The 19093-nt window shown below is 52.8% G+C and overlaps 4 protein-coding genes across 4 annotated transcripts; 2 read left to right on the forward strand and 2 right to left on the reverse strand.

Moving 5' to 3' along the window:
* Nucleotides 1–191: 191 nt before the first annotated feature.
* J4E78_006461 (uncharacterized protein) lies at nt 192–1121 on the reverse strand (the record flags this gene model as incomplete). Its single annotated transcript, XM_049367073.1, has 1 exon — nt 192–1121. The coding sequence occupies one exon, from the start codon at nt 1119–1121 to the stop codon at nt 192–194; it is 930 nt and encodes a 309-aa protein (XP_049220820.1).
* Nucleotides 1122–5708: 4587 nt separating this feature from the next.
* Nucleotides 5709–6372, forward strand: J4E78_006462 (uncharacterized protein; the record flags this gene model as incomplete). The annotated part of the gene is made up of 2 exons (XM_049367074.1): nt 5709–5888; nt 6064–6372. The coding sequence occupies 2 exons, from the start codon at nt 5709–5711 to the stop codon at nt 6370–6372; spliced, it is 489 nt and encodes a 162-aa protein (XP_049220821.1).
* Nucleotides 6373–10417: 4045 nt separating this feature from the next.
* J4E78_006463 (uncharacterized protein) lies at nt 10418–12791 on the forward strand (the record flags this gene model as incomplete). The annotated part of the gene is made up of 6 exons (XM_049367075.1): nt 10418–10421; nt 10541–10575; nt 10831–10962; nt 11009–11346; nt 11400–12608; nt 12656–12791. The coding sequence occupies 6 exons, from the start codon at nt 10418–10420 to the stop codon at nt 12789–12791; spliced, it is 1854 nt and encodes a 617-aa protein (XP_049220822.1).
* A 1642-nt stretch (nt 12792–14433) lies between these two features.
* On the reverse strand, nt 14434–18609 carry J4E78_006464 (putative NRPS-like protein biosynthetic cluster; the record flags this gene model as incomplete). The annotated part of the gene is made up of 5 exons (XM_049367076.1): nt 14434–16183; nt 16688–17015; nt 17075–17781; nt 17829–18123; nt 18171–18609. The coding sequence occupies 5 exons, from the start codon at nt 18607–18609 to the stop codon at nt 14434–14436; spliced, it is 3519 nt and encodes a 1172-aa protein (XP_049220823.1).
* Nucleotides 18610–19093: the final 484 nt, after the last annotated feature.

A 19093-nucleotide genomic window follows, 5' to 3' on the forward strand; every position in this document is an offset into this window, starting at 1 on the left:
CTGCCTGCTGCATACTGTGGGCAAAGGTGTTTGGGAAATACACCTGTATTGCGATTATCTACGGTGTTACTCAGCCGCGTCGTGCCTGCGTTATGCCACCAGCACATTCAACAAGAAAAAGTAGCGGAAACTACATATGAATTAGGTATCAGTGACTTGCGTACATGGGGAGGAACCATGAACATGGTAGACTAAATACCTACAGCAGAATCACAATCCGAACCCTCCCACTCCTCACAATCGTCCAAAAACTCCTCCAACACCTTCTCAAATCCTGCCGCATCTTCCCAAAATGGCGCATGCCCGAGCCCAGATAAGCCCAAGCACTCACCCCTCCAGAGCCTTTTCCACTTCACCTCCTCGTCGATATAATCCAGGTTGACAAACTGATCTTCCACTCCGTTCACGACCGCGATCAACACATCAGTGGCCTCCACCACACGCTTTTGATCGCAACCCTTGGGCGGGCTATCCTTCGTTCCAGTCGCGGCATCAGCTATGAAGACTGTTGCGCGCCCATCGGTCCGCTTCGCATCCTCCAACATCCACTTCTCATAGCACTCTTCCTTACCCGCTGCCACACCATGTCTCAAATAAAGCTCAGCCTCCAAATTGACCCAATTCCTGTTCCCCGTGAATGTAAGACCACCAGCCGGCATCTTGAACGCTTGAGCCATCTGCTCGGCGCCACGCGAGGGAGGGGTACCGATAAGCATAAGCCCTTTGACGCTGATCCGAGGAGCATCTTCCACCATGGGAGGATCGTCATGAGCGAGACAAGGAAGCATTTCGATCGCGATGTGACCACCCAGACTCCAGCCCATGAGCACCACAGACTCGATTCTGAGGTGCTGCAAGACACGTATGACGAGGTCGGCGTAGCCGCGATGACAGTACGTAGTCTTGACATCAGGGGCATTGGACGAGCAGCCGTGGCCGGGGAGGTCTAGAGTAACGATGCGCCAGCCCTTGTTGATGGTGGGGGACTCGATGATATGGCGGAATTGTTTGGAGGATGAGGCGTTGCCGTGTAGGAGAAGGAGGGCGGGCTGGTCGTTCTTGAGATTTGAGTCGTAGATGCTGATGAGACCGTGTGAAGTTCTCATAAGGAAAGAAGGCATGGTTGGAATCAGGGATGCGTTCTGAAAGAATATCGTAAAGTGGGAATGCTACGATGGTGGTGAGGATAGTGTTGCTCTCTTTGTTGGTATATATTGCGTAAAGTCGACGTGCTACTAGAAGTGTTTCTGAAGAGACATCCGGATGTGGTCGTCCTAACAAACAGCCACGAACTCACAAATTTATATATTTCTCTCTTGAATACCTATCGCGGCCTGCTTGAGTAGACAAAGCGGCAAAGACATTCTTCCATCGATTCGGTATTCGAATCCGTGTCAAACCGGAATGCGTGCCGCCATGATGTCGTTTAGTGCGTACCAATAACGAGCAAACATGAGCCTAAGACATGAGTGTTGACCGTCCAGAGACGTATCGTGACAACGTATTATTGACGTTGGTGGTCGTGGCAGCAGTACGGCAAACGTGCAAGAGCGGGAAGTTGAGGAGTGATCGGCGATTTTAGCGTCCCGTTCTGTCAGATTACAAAACAAGCCCTGGAGATGCACGTTCCAACGGTGGGGTAGCGTTTTCTGGTACCCAATCGGTACCCAATGGGATCCTCAAACGTGATAGAGCGCTGATCATTGCGATCATCTAGTGGAAAGCTGAGACGCATGGGATTGAGACTTCTGCATGTGTGCGTGCATTAGTCCTGTCAGAATTTCTTGGGAGAGATCTAGGCATACGGCTGCAAAGCCTTCACCAACCCCTCATGCTTGACGATCCAACTATCATCCTTTGGGAACCCTGGCGCGTGACTTACTGAGCCTCCTCAGCCTCCTGCACGATACGCAATAGCATATGTACAGGAACCCGGCATTCCCCAGCATGAAGGGTGGCGGCGTTGCTCCATGAGCCCCTCGAATGGCGAACCCTGCATCTTCAAGCTTCTGATAGTCTTGCGTTGTAAGATGGTGGTAAATCGCTCGCTCGGGATTACCTATCCGCGCGCTACTGATAGCGAGGACGGGACGCCCACAGCTTCGTATTGCCTCATTGCCCCATATCTCCCAAGTCTTGTCAGCCGCATCACGAGCGATATCCGAATCTACCGCAGGCGGAGGGGAAGGATGCCTTGCATCATGATGAGGCTGCGGGATTAGTCCGTGAGCTATGAATCGTCACACCAAGAGCTGTTGAATCCCTCCTAGACACTATACAGGCGCTCGATACGAGGTGGCAGGGCTGAGCCGCGGCTACATGGATCCCCTTCTCGGGAACGGAATGGTGAAGTCTGTATTTCCAATCTACAGCGGCATCTCCAATCTACAGCGGCATCTCCAATCTAAAGTGGCATCTCCGTTCTACAGCGGCATCTAGACAGTAGCGTTAGTATGCAGTTTGGTACGCTAGGTTGCGAGTAGATTTCGGCGGAGTATTCTCCGTGATGCTGTGGGTTCGCGGACTGAAGCCTCACTTGTGCGTGGCTGTGTTAAAGCCGGGATACGACGCGATGTAGTCGGTGGTAGCGGTAAGAACTTCGTCTCAGCTCAAATCTGTTCAGTCGTAACGGAATGAAGGCTGGGAGGCTTTCTTGGGGAGAGTGAAGGAGGATCAAAACCTTTGTCATCTAGATAGACATCTCCCAAACGCGCAGTCGAATCGACCATTGCAACGGTATCTTCTACCTGTGTGATATATTCTTCTCATTTCTTTCCTGTGCAGCTGAGCCGTGCTCTGTACTCAGCAAGACGCTCCATTACCCGAGTACCGTTCCATATCTCTTCACCATCGCTCACTTCACAAGAAGGCAAACCGATCTGCTCGATAGCAAAACTTGCAGCCACGTTACCGTACATAGAAGCTTCATGAATATCTCCTGATGCTTTCCAGCCTGCAATAAACCCGCCTAGATACGTGTTGCCACCACCGGTGGGGTCGATAACCTTGACCGCCGATGGTTCGTAGTATGGGGGTAGCCATACACTTTTAGCTGCATGTTGAGTGGTCAGTGAGCCATGCTCACCTGCTCTCACAATAACGATTCCGCTTCCGCTCGGTCCGATTGCCTTGCTGAACTCTAGTGCATATGTTTCCAGTCGGCCAGGCTGAAAGCCTTCGCAGGGTGAATCCTCGAGCATGGTAGACATTTCTAAGTGATTGGGCGAAAACACATCCACAAGTCTGCAGGCTTTCAGGAATGAAGGTCGGTTCTGGGTGGTGCAAGCTGCTGGAAATGGTTCCCACACTATGAATGGCCGGTTTTTGAACCCGTGTTGCCTGCGAAGCTTTATCAATTCTGGAATCTGTGTTTCGACAACCTCGGGCGGTGCAAGGAGATGAAATGCTTCCGAGCCAAGTAGATTTGTGTTTACGAGATCGATTGGTGATGGCTTCAACGGCTCCGTAGTATAGCGGAACTTCTTCGCTAGGCAATCGTAAGCTGCAAAAGTCTATCACTAGAACAAGGCAGTCACATACGTCCAAATGTATCATCTTCGTACTCAAGAAGCCCTCTGGTGCTCAGTCTGTCCTGCGAGACGTTTACGTGCAGAGTGGTCCGCCAGGACTTTAGCTGTTCTCGCACAGCATCGGGAAAGTCGTAGCCCACAAGAGCCAGACAGCCCACCGTCTTCGATCGCGCAGGGGTCTTGAACAGGCGGCTCCCAAGCGTTGCTGTTTATCGTAAGTTTATCAGCGTTCTAAAAGCGCCACACGTGTAAGATACATACCGTAAGCTCCGGAGCCCCCCGCTACGTCAATCAAAGGCGATCGTTTTGGCAGGTGGATCTCATCAATAACCACCATACCAAGCGACACAGTACCGACAGTCGAATCGTCTTCTACATTTGAGGACCAGGTATCCATGTTGCGCAGTAGGGACATAGGGATAGTCAGTGCTATTCAAGAAAGGAAGGAGTGGACTACGGAAGTGGTGACAGCCGCGCCAATGTGACGCATGGAATGGACTGCGTTCGCGAAATGTGGAGTCATTCAAGGGCGCGCGCCGGGGGTTGACTGCATGCTGACCTATGAAGCCCTAGTGTGCCAATCTCGGCTAGTACACACACAAGTAACCTTGTATCTCCATGCCGAATAGGTTAGTATTTTGGACAAGTCGCAGGGTATTCATGAGGTTGCAGACAGGAATCTGCGCGTGATATCCGTTCTCGGGGGTCCCGGTTCCGCGAGCTTACTCCGTACGGCCAACTCAGCCACATTCTTGTGTGCGCACTTGAGCGTAGGAGACGTTCTGCAGGCAGATGCCACTCAGCCTGACAGCCCCTACACGAGCATTATCGATGCAGAGATTCGCAATGGTTGCGTTAGACCGAAAGGAACCAAAGTGGGTGCGAGTGCTCCAGATGGTGAAATGAGACGTTCTTCCTGGATGATGCTTTCATAGGCACTAGACCACAATAAAACGAGGCTCGCACGCTTACCACCAGTAATCTCGCAAAAACTGGACCAAGCAGTATCTTGAACGGGATGTTGGTTCTATCGACCTTCTTATAGTCTTTGACTGTTCTGGGTCTATGTTGAAGCAGCGCCTGTCGCAACGCAGCAGAGCCGATGGCGATACCGATAACATCAAACGGCGTAGCGAGACGTTCAAGGGCTACTTAGCAATGACACTGGGCAGTTGCCGTGCTTCCGAAAAAACCGTACGATGATCGCAAACGAGTTGGCAATCGTTATTGGTGTGTGCACCCGCGCATAGTGAACAGGTGGCTGCTCTCGCCATAAAAGCGTGCTACGCTGGCCTAGAGAAGCTGGGGCAGGGATCCCGCCCACGCGGGCAGACTGATGCGAGGATATCGAAGCGTGGCGCGAAGATTCTAGTATGCTATTAAAGAGGGTACTCTAATGTTGTCGATGTGGATGGTGAAAAAGGAACAGCCACGCGGATCGGTGTGGCTGGGATTGTGGGAAAAGGAAAGGGTGATGACGTCATTGATCATCATCTTAGAGCGCTGGTGTACCGACCGCGCCGGCAGTTCTCTCCGTTGCGCTTCAACAGATACGTCCTCACGATATCTCGTTGCATTTTATGGAAATCTTTGAGGACCGTTCTCTCTCGCCATGTTGCCCACTTGTTAGGCGCAGACACTCCCAGGCTTTACGAGCTGCTAACGGTGCTTGATTGCATATGCTTGCTGGAAAGCTATTCGTTTTGCCCAGAAAGGGAGAAAGAGATGTTCAAATCAAGCATGCGCAGAGTAAGCTGCTCAGCTGGGACGGCCGATACTTAGGTCTTGGTACTGGAGATGGCGTTGGCACTGCGTCAAGATATGCAGTGCTTTCGACATTGTACTACGGCCTTTGAGGCCTTGTCTTCGACCACCATTGACGTTCAATAGTGCCTTGATACTTGCTGTACAGTCTCATGTGTGGTCGACAGGTCCACTTCTTGCGTTACTTCTCTTTACCATTGCTTCGATCTGCTTCTACCGCTTTCGACTGCGATTCATTCGAGCGTCTTTGTCGCGTTTGTTATGTTGACTTCCTAATCGGTCGATCGTCGCACGCTCACCGCCTTGGCGCGGTGAAAGGTGAAGATGAGGAGCGACGCGTGTTGACCTGGATCTTGTAAACGATTTACAGCTACCTTCCAGTCATGCTCTCTTCTCTTCGACTACCTCAACAACATGGCCGACTCCGAGAAACTCGCTGACTTGTCGGCACGCCTGCGTAGCCTCGCCAACGGCGACGAGAACACCCAGGAAACGTCAAAGAGCCTGCTCCTAGAGGCTGTAGTTGTCTTGGAGCAGTCCTACTCATTAGAGAACTCTTATGTGCTGGTCTTGATCGATGCGCATAGCCATCCAGTAAGTTGCATTACCCATGTATATCGCACCCTGAAGCTGTACGCCGTATTGCGCTTTAACAAAGCATCAAAGATGTCGCGTTGAATACCTCCAGGGTAGAGTACAACTTCCAATAACGACAGTCTTTCTAAGTCCCAGTCATTGTGCCAGACTGCCAATGCTAACTGCTTCTTAGTTCATCAACGAGATCTTCAACAAGTCTTCCAACCAGAACTACCCCGCCTTGGATCGCGATCAACCATACAACATCAGAAATCGCCTGTACGACGCGATTAGGAAACAGCTGATCGAGATCTCCTCAGCTGCGTCACTTCGCACGTCTCGATTGGTGGTTCGCGTCTACGCCAATTCTGCCAAGCTGGAGAATGATCTCCTCTGCCCGCTGCAGCAATTTACTATCCAGTTCTCTTCGATGGACCCTTATTTCGACTTCATCGGAGTTCGGGACGAGGCTATCGTGGAAGTCAAAGTAGCCGGTGAGTGATACCCACAACCCAAGATCTTACAAATCGTACACCAATCATACTATACCCTGGAGGTATACGCTGAGTTGTGTCTTGCCAAAGCGTGCATCGCAATACAACGTATACTTCTGGAGTGGGCCATATCTCACACGAAACAACCAGCTTGGTATGCATATTTCTGACTTTTCTAGATGCCTTTCAAACAGCTCGCCTTGACCCGAACTGTAAGCACGTCTTCTTCGCCGCTTGGAGACGACCTGTGTACCTCGCCATGCTGCGCACAAATCTCAAGAAGGTTACGCTAGTACATGGGAACGGGATGGGCGCAGGTGCGAACTTGGTTCCGCTGCCGTGCGATTCTATCAGCATCCCGGAGGTCTTCGATAAGCCCGCAGGCAAAGATTCGTTCTCATCGCTCGCACCACACTCGATTAGGAAGCGATACCTAGAGAAATTGATCAGCGACAAAGCCTCCCATAATGATGACTTACGCAGTTCCCAATACGTTACTCCTGGCGGCAATGGAAGTGTCCAATTCACCGCATCGAACGCCACCACACACGTACTTCGTCAATTTGGCCAGCTCCCAAGGCACTGCGACGCGCCAGCCCACCATGTACCAATCAACAATCGCGGGCAGCGGGTGGACTACCATATGTCGCGACCCTCCCCTGCCGATAAGCAAGCTTTTACCGAGAAATTTGGGAGCGGGGTGCGGCCTTGCACTGACTTTCATCTCAGGGGCGTGTGTGGCTTCGGGGATGATTGTTTCTTCAGTCACTCAGAGATCAGTGCTCAGATCCGCAAGTTGATAACATACATGGTCAAGAGGAGCCCTTGCAGTATAGGCTGTGCTTGCCGTCGTATCGACTGCATTTATGGTCATGTTTGTCAGGACATGAGGTGTCTCAGTGAGTATTCCGATTCCTGTTCCATGAGGGAGTTTCATGGGGTGATCCCGTGGCCTGTGACTTGGGTAAGTGGTGAGTCTGCTCTACCAAGCCCCGCCGTTGATGCAGATGAGACCATGCTTGAGGAATGAGATGTTACGGTTGCAGAGCCGCTCCGGTTCTGAGAGGCGGTTTCATGGCTGCGTACGACAGATACAGGGGGTTTGCGACGAGTCTGGTCTTGTCACAAGTGGGCTATCTTCTACTATGTAGCCTACAATAGCTGTGAATAAACACATTCAGACGATACGAATACAATTTCGGTGTCCTGACTATCTGTCTTAATCGCAGCTGGTGCATGGTGATCCTGCAATGCGGTCTATGAAGCACATGAGAACTGTTAGCGCGCCACTTTTCACTATGACTTCCTTCCAGTCTCATCACCGCACAGCAAACAGCCTACCTAGTACGTTCTTCGCCCCTTATCCGCACATCAAATCTATTTTGCGTCTCTTGCTTTCTTGTTCAGGCTTAAGAACTAGTAGTCGCCTATTTATACTACGCTCGCAGTCAATATACGATCATCTCGCCGACTAGCAATTACAAGTCCCCGGCTTCTGCCTGAATCTACCCTTATTGAGTCTCGAGAAAGCTTTGGCGCACTGACATGACATAGACCGGAAACCTTCACACAGACCGCTGCCTAAGGGCCATACCCTTGTCCGTTCTTTTCGCCTGCGTATATAAAACCTCTGTCCATCACACTCCTTCCCGAACTATGACCAGTGGCTGTGTACCTAGGTACTTAACCCCTAGACCTAGCGGCAAAATGTCACAACACTCGAGTCGTCAGGATGCTCCCAATGCGGTCGAAGAAGCAGTAAGTTTGGCTCATATAACGTTATTGTATGGCGACACTGACATGCCAAGGAATTGATCTCGGCCACGATCAACGAGTACATTGCTGAGAAGCGCCGCGGATGCGCCACATTCCACGCGAAGACGGTCGGGCTCAAGGTGTCTCCGCGAAAGATCCAACAAGTTTCTTCCGGCTACTATAGCTTCGTCGGCATAAGCCCAAGAACCCCTCACGTCAAGATACGCTATGATCTCTCGTTGTCGAACAAGTCAGACATAGCAGACATATCTCCTCTAGCATGTGTCCAGGTCCGCGGGCGCCGTAGCTGGCGTCCTCTACGTGATTGGGTTGAGGTTCGGTGCAAATGTAAGGGCTTTAGCAACGAGACCGGGCTTGTACGTGCGACGTGAACGTTACTCGAATACCAGGCTGACACGACTCTCAGCTCGTTGACTACCGTATGTTACAGGACCGTCTCCTCGAGTTGCGCAAGATCGACTTCGATGTATGGAGGAAGACCTCGATCGCCGACATGTCCTTGGAGTCGCTTCAAGACGGAACCTTCTTCGCGCGCCATACATCTGGGGAACTTGGCAAGACAAATGCATTACAGATACGCCGACGACCCTCATTGGTTCTTACATGCGGTCCAGTAGCAACCTTATTGAGCGACATAGAGATTGGGCTCTCATATCAATGGGTTTCATTCGGAAACTGGCTCACGGCAAAGCTCGCGACTCTGCCTCCACGTGCTGTTGACAACAGCCAACAGTGCTGGTGGCAGGCGAATGGCCGCGCTTTTAAGTTGTTGGACTTGCCTTTCGAACTTCGCTCGATGATATACAGACAGCTTCTTGGGCTTTACATATGGCCTCACAAAAAGCTAGGATACCAGGAACACCCGTTGCGAAGTCCGTTGAGAATCTTCGGCCAGGCAACGTATACAGCGTACACTAACCGCTGCATGGCATTCGCACGGACTTCTCAGTACTCTCTCGATCCCATCGGAAATGAACGACCTTGGGCGTCGATCAACACCAACATACAGTACATTTGTAAGCAGGTAAGAGCCGAGTTCCGCAAGTTTACTGTAACATCGACTGTGCCGCATTTTCGGGATCCCTGGACGCTCATAGAGGTGTTGCCTAGTTTGCAAGGCAAATGGCTCCGTCGCATCTCTCTCGGTTTTCCAAACTCCATTTACTTCAGGTTTCTGGGCTATGATGACCAACGCCAAGTGGAGTGGTCAGGTCAAGCTTTGATTCGAGTCTTTGGGAGGATCCCGACGCTAGCTCGCCTCCATTTGCATTTCCAGGTTTCTCTCCCCCGATGGATAGAGAGGGTAGGTAACGAAGATCAATTTTTCTCCCACGACCCTTGGGTTCGGTCGTTGCCGAGCCATCCTACTGACCTGATCTCCTGTCAGAAGACACTACTGGATTGGTTCTTCACACTGGCGCTGGAGGACCTTCGACAGATACCATCCGTAACTATGTCCGGACATGTGAAACTCAGCACACGTACTAAGTGGGAGGCAATACTGCATGATGAGCGCAATGGTACGCTTCACGACCTTTCCGCTGAAAGGCTGACAATCATGTCAGATTACTTGCGGCGACCTTTGTAAGTCTTGTTTCCCTCAAGCTTGAGACTGTTGTTGCCGATGTGTGTTCTGACCATCTCTTGCAGTCCTCCTGTGTGCTTCTGCAAGCGCCCGTGCCACTGGTGGAAGGAATTCGGTCCGCCTGCCTACGGCGAGATAGCTAACTTCGAGTTCCCATGGCCTACAGGCCGCATGAATTACGACCCCAAAGTACACGATCGGTTCGTATGCGAAGATTGAGGCACAGAATACTTAGAGGGATAGGCGGTAGAAGGACTGGGATACCTGGAGACAAACATGCTCTTTACGACCCGCGCCGCTGAAGCCTGAGGCGTAGTGAGGTTGCGCGATAGGCTAGACACAACGAAGATATTATCAGTAGAACAGCAGGAGCTCCCTGTCGTGATGTTGGACAGTCAAAGTTGGTGTCGTAAGCTCGGCGTTCTAGTCTTCTCGTGGCGGCTTCCCCTTATTTTCCCCGCATCGCACTAGTGACGTAGCGCGGAGTAGCGTGGCTCGGCAGTTACACAAGTCGTCAAACCTCACTCACGATCACCAAACCATCACTCTTTCGATCAAATTCCCGTGCGGTCAGCTTGACCCTCGCGTGAACTCGCGCAGCGTGGCTGAGCGTGCTTGAAAGACATTTGCCGCCCACTTCATCCGCTGCCGCTCGATCCCGGAACCTGGGTCGAGATTCCAGCGCTGCGAACATGGGTATGTATCGGCGTACCGGGGCTAGACAGAGGCTAATACGTGCTCAAGGCTCATGACTGGACAGCGCGCGCTAATATATGCCGTTCATGATGTGCTATGAACGATGAGACGGCACGCAGGTCCTTCACGTGTGGAAGATGCGGAGAACCTGGCTGTTGGAAATCAGTCTGGGCGATAAGTAGCCAGACGCTCAGCGGAGGATCGGCCGGCCGTTGTCTACACATTCTAGTAGTAACCTTTTGTCTTGGATTCTGCTCCGACTACAATTGCCGGATCACGAGAGGTGCTCACGGTGCTATCCTGCCGACATCTTCACGCGTTCCATGGCAAGCCACGTCTGACTTGCACTCCGGCTGGTTTTCGAAGTCGAATCGCAATAGCACCGACATTCCAGATTGAGTCAGAATAGGCCCGCGAAGTGCGCCTGCTCGTACAACAAGCGATACAAGTACCTCGCTGCGTCCTTGGTCTGAGCACAACCATTGCATCTCACACATCAGTTGCTTTGATCACGATGGAGGCACACGACTATAACGAAGATGTAAGTATCCAAGGAGATTGATACCGCCCGGTGCTAAGAGATGCAGGAACGCCGGCAGCTCGAAGCCGAGCTGCACACAGAGATCCTTCCCGGCACGGAGGTCATGGCAGATGTAGGCTCACACCATTTCGTCAAAGGAGCGCATCGCCAAGTCCTCGTTCCACAACCCAGCGATGATCCCAACGACCCTCTCAATTGGAGTACTGGCTGGAAGATGGCATGCATCATCTCGGCATCAATGGCCACGTTCACGCAAGGATTTGGTCCATTGGCTCTAGCACCAATGTTTCCGGCACTGATCGAAGCTTTCAATACCGATCTGGCGGGTGCAGTCCAATTCACTGGTGTTTGCATCTTGGTACTGGGATTTAGCAACTTCATCTGGTAAGTACCATCAGATCATAATGCAGACGCCAAAGACTAATGGGCAATGCTAGGGTTCCAATCAGTACGTCTTTCGGTCGTCGCCCGGTTTATCTCGCATCCCAACTCATCAACTTCGGTACCTCGATATGGCGCGCCAAGGCCAACTCCTACAACTCCTTCATGGGCGCATGCATCCTCAATGGCATCGGCGCTGGACCGGCTGAGACCATCATGCCCGAGATCATCGCCGACATCTTCTTCTTACATGACCGTGGAAAGTGGAACACTCTCTACTGGGTAGTCTACATGGGCTCGCTGATGGTCGGTCCCATCGTGTCTGGATCGATGACTGAGACGGTCGGCTGGCGCAGCTTCTGGTGGCTCAATACTGGCATCCTCGGCCTTTCATTCTTGATGGTGGTCTTCATGTTCCCAGAAACCAGGTTCAAGCGCGCGTTGCCCGAGCACTTGGGACAGAAGAAACCCAGTTCCCTAGAAGAGAAGACGCGAGCGACTACCCAGGAAGACATCAACCACTCCGACAGCGAGAAAGAGACAAATCCAATCCAGCACATCAACACAGCTAACTCTGTCCTGCCAAACACGGTGGGCCTAGAGATGTCCGAGACAGCTCAGCGAGACCCCTTTCTTGGCCGTGGCAAACCTGGCAAATGGCAGTGGAAGATCTTCCAACCAAACGCCCATCCGTTCCGTTCCATCTTCCTCGACCTTTGGATTCCCTGGAAACTGTTCGCTTTCCCCATTGTCGAATTCGCCGCTTTCGTCGTCAGTTGGTCATGCTCCAGCTTCCTCACCATCAACCTTACACAAAGCCAAGTCCTCGCCCTACCTCCATACAACATGAAGCCCATGACTGTTGGATTTACAAACTTCGCCATCATGATTGGTGCATTCATCGGACTTTTCACTGCTGGTCCGCTCAGCGATTGGGTGTCTGCAAGGAGCACCAGGAAGAACAATGGTATACGTGAGCCGGAGATGCGATTACCAGCCATGATACCGTATGTCGTCATCATGTTCATCGGTAACATCGTGGTCGCGATAGGCTATGAGCGCAAGTGGCCTTGGGAAGCTATCATCGTCATTGGCTACACATGCGCTGGTATACAGGTTGCGGCGCTACCAGGTATCGTCAGTACATATGCTGTTGACTCGTACAAGCCCGTTGCAGGCTCGTTGTTCGTCGCCATCACCGTCAACAAGAATCTTTGGGGCTACGGGTTTGGCAAGTTCATCACGCCGTGGAGTGAAGAGGTTGGGTAAGACGCGTAAATGTGATCATGAAGAGCATTGCTGACTGTGATAGATTTATCTCGCCAATTATGACGAACGCGGCTCTTGTTACGCTCTGGTGCTCGTTCGGTATTCTCTTTTGGTGGAAAGGCAAGACGTTCCGTCGCTGGAGCAAGAACAGCAGCGTCCACCGACTGGGCGCTTTGTAGTGCGCAGTGCACCTCTTTCTCTGCAAGTCTTCCTGGCAGCACCTTCCCTACTCATAACTCTCAGCCTGCAATCACCTGCAATCCTCAACCCTTACTCATCTTCCTTATCCCTCGCTCTCTTACTCCCAGGTTGCGCACTCTTCTTCACATCATCAGCAATCCACTCCGACTCATCTGCCTTGCCCTCCAACTCCTCCCACCCATGCACCTCCATCTCCTCCAGCACCTCGTTATTCTGCCTCAACCACTGCCAATGCAGAAGAACCTGCCACACCCTCTCCAGCAGCGCGATACCACCCAACCCCGCCACCTCTTCATCAGTCAACAGCAGATAATCGTCCAGGGCCGTAACATGATGCTTCATCCTCGCTATGACACCATGCGTCCCATACCCTCCCGCCGGCGCCGCAATCACCGTCGCAATGATATTAGGCAGCCTGGCGCGCCTATGCGGAAACCTCGCAGGGAAACTCACGGGAACCGGATCCGGCGCTGGCACCCCCGTCGGCGGCACCGAAGCAACCGCAACAGGCATCTCGCGACCCGTCGCCCCATGCTCCATCTTCCACTCCCTCAACATATCGTACCGCAGCACCAACCGCATAGCAAGCTGTTTCTTCTTATCATAAAGCCTAGCCATAAGCGCCCTATTCTGCACAATCCCCTCCGGCAGCAACGTCCGCGTGACAAGGAAAAGTACCTCCTCACATAGATACCGGAAACGACCTTGGGGACGGTCTTCAAGCAAGCTGAACAGAGCAGGCCAGTCTGTCTTGTTATCCACAGGTCGGAGTAAAGTATCAATGAGTGGATGCAATCCCTTTGTTCCAAGATTACTGTGAATCCGACCCCAGGCTTGTATCGCATCCAACCCCGCCTCCAGCGTGCCTGCAAACGGATTTGGGACCGTGGGTGCGAAGTGGTAGTGTGCGGATAATTTTGCGGCTGCTGCTTCTTTCCGAGCGGACTTTCCTGGTGTGTCTTGATCCGGGAGCGTGGGCGCGTCGCTGACGGTGCTGTTGGCGCGGACGCCGCGCCCGCTGCGTGTGGGTGGTGGTGGGGGCGTGGGACGCGGTGTGTGGAAGGAGGCTTGGGAGTCGGAGAGTATGCTTTGTGCGCGGTCGACGCGTTGGAAGCTGCGGCCGCGGGCGCGGTTTGGTGTCGCCATTTTGGGTGCGTGGAAGGAGTGGACTGGACTGGACTGCAAGAGCGAGGGAGCGAGTGTGGAGGTGGTGATTGGCGACGGTAGGGTAAGATTTCGAATAGAGTATTTTGGGTGTATGGAATGCTGTGTGTAAGTGAGAGTGCGCGGTATGACGTGTGTGGTTGTTGTAGATTGGGTGGAGGTGAGCGTGAAAGCGCAGTGAAAGAGGATACGATATTTTCTGTCATGATGGTAAAAGGCAGGTGCATGTTTGCGAGGCAATTGGTGTGGCTTGCTGTCTTTCTCCGAAGTCATAAAATGCTCCACAGAGGTTTTACACAAAGAGCATTCTGCGTGGCCTGTACTCGTGTTTGTGTTCATAACAGTTTACAGAACAGACACCATGACGCAGCAGTGTGTTGATACTTTGGAATAGACAGTCCGACTCATAAAGCAACTTTACCGTACTCGCCGCCTGAAACTACTCGCATCGATCACTCAACCCTTAATCGCCTGTTGTTGCATCTTCTCACCACTCTCATTCGCCGGCCCAAGACCCATCTTCGCCGGCCCGCAAAGCTGCACACCATCCTTGCTAAACCTGCTGCCATGAACCGGGCAATCCCAACTCTTCTCAGTCGTATTCCAGCAAACCACGCCCTTAAGATGCGGGCATAGGGCGGAGAACTTGTGGATCTGGCCACCCTCATCCTTGTACACAGCGAGCGGGTTGGTCGGGTTGGTGTTGAGAACACCGCCCTCACCGGGTACGAGGTCTTCGATGTCTTTGATGTCGGACTGAGCGAAGCGCTTGTACTGCGCGTTGATCTGAAGGTCGTGGCTGATCATGCTGGTTGCTGACTTTGCAATGGAAGCGAGACGCTTGGGGTCGTAGGCGGAGATCCAGGAGTTAGGTTGCTCAGTGATCGAGTCTGCGATGAGCTTTCCGGCCAGGACGCCGTGAGTCAGTCCGTTGCCAGAGTCACCGGTGATGATGTAGATGTGCTTGTTTCCTTGGTTCTTGCCGATAAAGGCCATGTGGTCGACGGGCTCGAACACTTGGCCGCTCCACTTATAATCGATTGTGGTGGCTTGGGGGAAGCGAACGCGGGTCCATTCTTCAAGCTCCTTGAAGGGCGCGACAGTGTCGGCTTGGCCAACTTTGTGGTCACCTCCACCCACGACCATGTAGTCATCCTTCTCGTCACACTCGGTGAGACGTATGTACTTGTAGATTTCGGCCGAGTCGTAGATCAGGGCGTCTTCGACTGAACCCTTGGGTACGCGAATAGCAATGCAGTAGGTGCGGAAGTACTCCTCCTCGGCGATAACAGAGAGCTTCTGGAGCGGGACACAGGTAGCCTCGACAGCATCGGCACACTTGATGGTGTTTCCGTCGGCTGTCTTGACATATACATCCTTGTGGCCCATGCCCATGATCTCTACGCCCTTCTCCTGCACGTCGATGCATCGGGTGTTGGTGTAGCACGAGAAATTGGACTGCTGTTTGAGGAAGTCGAGGACACCGACCACGTACTTGGTGGGATGGAACGTCGCCTGCTGAGGGTATATGACGGCATCGCTCTGATCGATGTTGCCCTCCCAACCCTTGAGCTTGAACCCTTCCTTGTATTCCGTGGGGATACCGAGCGCCTTTGCCTTGTCGCCGTCTTCGATGAGAGTCTTGATGTCGCTCGCATGATCCTTTGAGTCTTTGGGGTACTGCGAGAAGTCGTAGCCGGGAAGATGGCGGTACTCGCACTCAATGCCCAGCTGCTTGGAGATCTCGCCGACGCGGTTGAGCGCCCAGGTGTGTGATTCGGCGGCCGCCTTTGCGCCCTTGTCCCCGTGCTTCTTCGCAATCGCGGTATAGCCGTCGTCTAGATCGTTGGCGAGATGGCCGCTGGTACGTCCAGTTTCACCTGAAAGTACCTCTCGGCCTTCGATCAAGACGACGTTCAGGCCACGAGTGACCAGCTCATAGGCAACTGAGACACCAGAGATACCGGCGCCAACAATGCAGACATCCGTCTCGAGGTCTTTGTCCAGCTTGGGGAACTTGGGGATGCTCTTGTACGGCAGATGGTGAATCCAGACAGGGTCCGTCTCTCCGCTCGTGTACATGAAGTGTTGTGGGCTCGAAGTCTTAGCCGTAGCTACTGGCGCGTCGCCGCTCATGGTCGCCATGTTCGCTCGTTGTCCTGCGAAAGCGTATTTCGGTGCTTGCTGTAGGCGGGGCGCGAGTCTGCTATATGAAGCTAGACTTATGGAGTATATTCGTGTGGTGTTTCGTAGGAGAGAGGTACGGAACAGACGAGGGGCAGACAGCGACATGTCTTAACGGCAGGTGGAAGGAGCGTAGGAGTTGCACGTGGAGGTACATGGTGTTGTATATGCCTAAACAGTCAATTATCATGACGGGTTCATGTAATAGCTTGCGCATCATTGGTCCAGTGCGTCGCGTGAGCCAAAACGAAGCATTGGCGATGGTGTAGCATTGACGGTGCCATGACGTCGACTGTGCGACTCCGTGGAGCGTCAGGCTGTGGACGACAGGAACGACTGTCAGCGGGGGAAAGAGTCTCAGCAAGAGGTATGAAATAACTCAGGAAGTGGGTAACGTGTATACAGCCGAAGAGTAGCAATTGCACAAAGACGATGATGAAGTCGCGATAAGAACAATGATGTTTGCGCGAAACCATGACACGCTAAATTTCATCCGCGGCACGTCAGCACGTGACATAGTGCTTACCTCCCCGCCGCAGGCTTCAACAAACCCTCCGCAACATCCTTCAGCACGAACTTCTTGATCTTACCGCTACCCGTCAACGGTACCTCAGCATCGCAATCTTCTCCTAGCCAGAATATATGCACAGGCGCCTTATGTCTGCCCAGCACCTTCCGTACCCAGCCCTGCACCTCAGCCAAATCTGGTTTATCCGTGTTGGGCTCGTGGAGGAGGAAGGCAGCGGGCACTTCGACGTAGCGAGGGTGTGAGACGCCGACGACGATTGCTCGCGCGATGGATGGGTGTGCGACAAGACGTTCCTCGATTTCGAGGGGGTAGATGTTTTCGCCTCCTAATATCTTGTTAGTAGGCAAGTCTCAAGGGTTGCGCTGACGGAAGGGGGACACATACCTCGGATGATGATATCCTTGAACCGACCGGTGATGGTGCAGTATCCATCCACATCTAAAACCGCCTCATCACCTGTGTGTAGCCAAGGCTCGCCATACTCGTCGCGAACAATGAGCTCCGCCGTCTTCTCAGCATTCTCCCAGTACCCGCGACAGACCTGGTATCCCGCAACGCAGAGTTCGCCTCTGACGCCGATGGGCACGACGCGATCCTGATGATCCACGATCTTGACGCGCGCGTGTGGCAGCACCGTTCCGACAGTAGTCAACCGCGCATGCAGCGAGTCAGTCGTATGTGCGTTGAACACCGTGGGACTGGCCTCTGTCAGCCCATACGAGGACGTGAAGTCCGACATGTTGAGCTCGTTGACCATGCGCTCCATCAGCCACTTCGGCACTGGACTTCCCGCTACGATGCCTGTTCTTAGATCGCTGGTCCAGCCCTCCGGCCGTGGCACGTCCATTATAGATTCCATCATAGCCGGTACACCGTGTAGGGCTGTGCAGCGTTCCGCATCGATAGCCTGCATACAGGCAACTGGATCGAATTGTTCTGCCGGGAAGACAATCTTTGCGCCGTGTGTGAGGCAAGCGAGGAGACCGAGGGTGAGGCCGAAGCAGTGGAAGAGAGGTGGAGGGCAGCAGAGGGTGTCGTTCGGTGTGAGGTCCATACGGTCGCCGATGAAGCGGGAGTTGTTGATCAGGTTGCTGTATACATCAGTAAAGACCAGCTGAGATGATATGGTAACACTTACTGGTGTGTCAACATGGCAGCCTTCGGGTTTCCAGTACTACCGCTCGTGAACTGCAGGTTTGCGACATCGTAAGGACTTATTATGCCGTCGAAGATATCTAAGATATGCTCGGGAATGTATTGGGCTTCTTCGATAAGGGAAGAGTAGGAGATGAAGCTGTCGTGTTGGCCGCGTATCAGGCACACAGTCTTGAGGTCTGGTAGTGCGGAGCTGATATCGGGTTGGCTGAGCTTCTCAAGCAACGGACCATTATCGAATCGCGCGATCGTAGGTGTAGTGAACAGTATTCTGCATTCTACCATGGTCAGTCTTTCTCACATGTCATACGTCAAGTCAACTTACTGGTGTGCTTCAGCGCATACTCCATCTCCGTCGCCGTATACGTATTGTTGAGCGTAACGCAGATACCCCCCACTCTCGCACAGGCAAAGAAGAGCGCAATGTACTTCTCGCAGTTCCCGCTCATGATTCCTATTCTATCCCTCGGTCGCACTCCCTCCTTCAGTAAAGCTCTTGCGAGCAAACTTGACTCTTCCCATAGCTTCTTGTACGTCCACCGCGCACCTGTCCAGGGTATGACAACAGCTTCATTGTCAGGATAGCACTCGACTTGCCGCTGGAGCAGTTGCGAGAGTGTTAGTTGGAGTAGTGGTGGATCCAATGGTCCTGCGACGATGGAGAGATTGGGATATGGCGGTAGAATGTAAGGGTCGATTTGAAGTAGTGTTTGGTTCAGACGCTGTAACGCGTCATTCCGCGATTGGTCGTATATCTCCCCCATCTCGATGTGTATGTCTCGCTCCCTCGTTGGCAGCGTGTCGAAGCACAGTGGTCGAATGCGGAAAGCGATCCGAATGCAACCTCCAAACTAAGAGTTCGCAACGGCGGTGGGTATAAGCTGGCGACTAAGCTGATGGAAGGCGTAGAAAGAAAACGATAAAGAAGCAATAGTATACAACACCACCCAAAGGCAATCAACCACTCGACGATGAACCTTCGAAGTAGCAACTTCAGCCATAGCACCCAGCGATAACAAACAGCTCAATGACGGTGCTTCGCCGATGCCTCGGATCTAATCTCACAAACAAGGCACCCCCATCTCGCCCTCCAAACCGTCCGTCTCCGGAGCCCTCGAAACGACGCGTCTGTGGGCCATCACTCACCTTTCGATCGCCTACCCACGCGCATCGCCGGCCTCTCGCTCAGCCCTGCTCCTTCCGGACGCAACGCCGCAGGCCAGTCTAACAGCGGCACCATCAAGTGAT

The sequence above is a fragment of the Alternaria triticimaculans genome (assembly GCF_023758025.1).
Source record: "Alternaria triticimaculans strain BMP 0046 chromosome Unknown scaffold_9, whole genome shotgun sequence".
Taxonomy (NCBI): domain Eukaryota; kingdom Fungi; phylum Ascomycota; class Dothideomycetes; order Pleosporales; family Pleosporaceae; genus Alternaria; species Alternaria triticimaculans.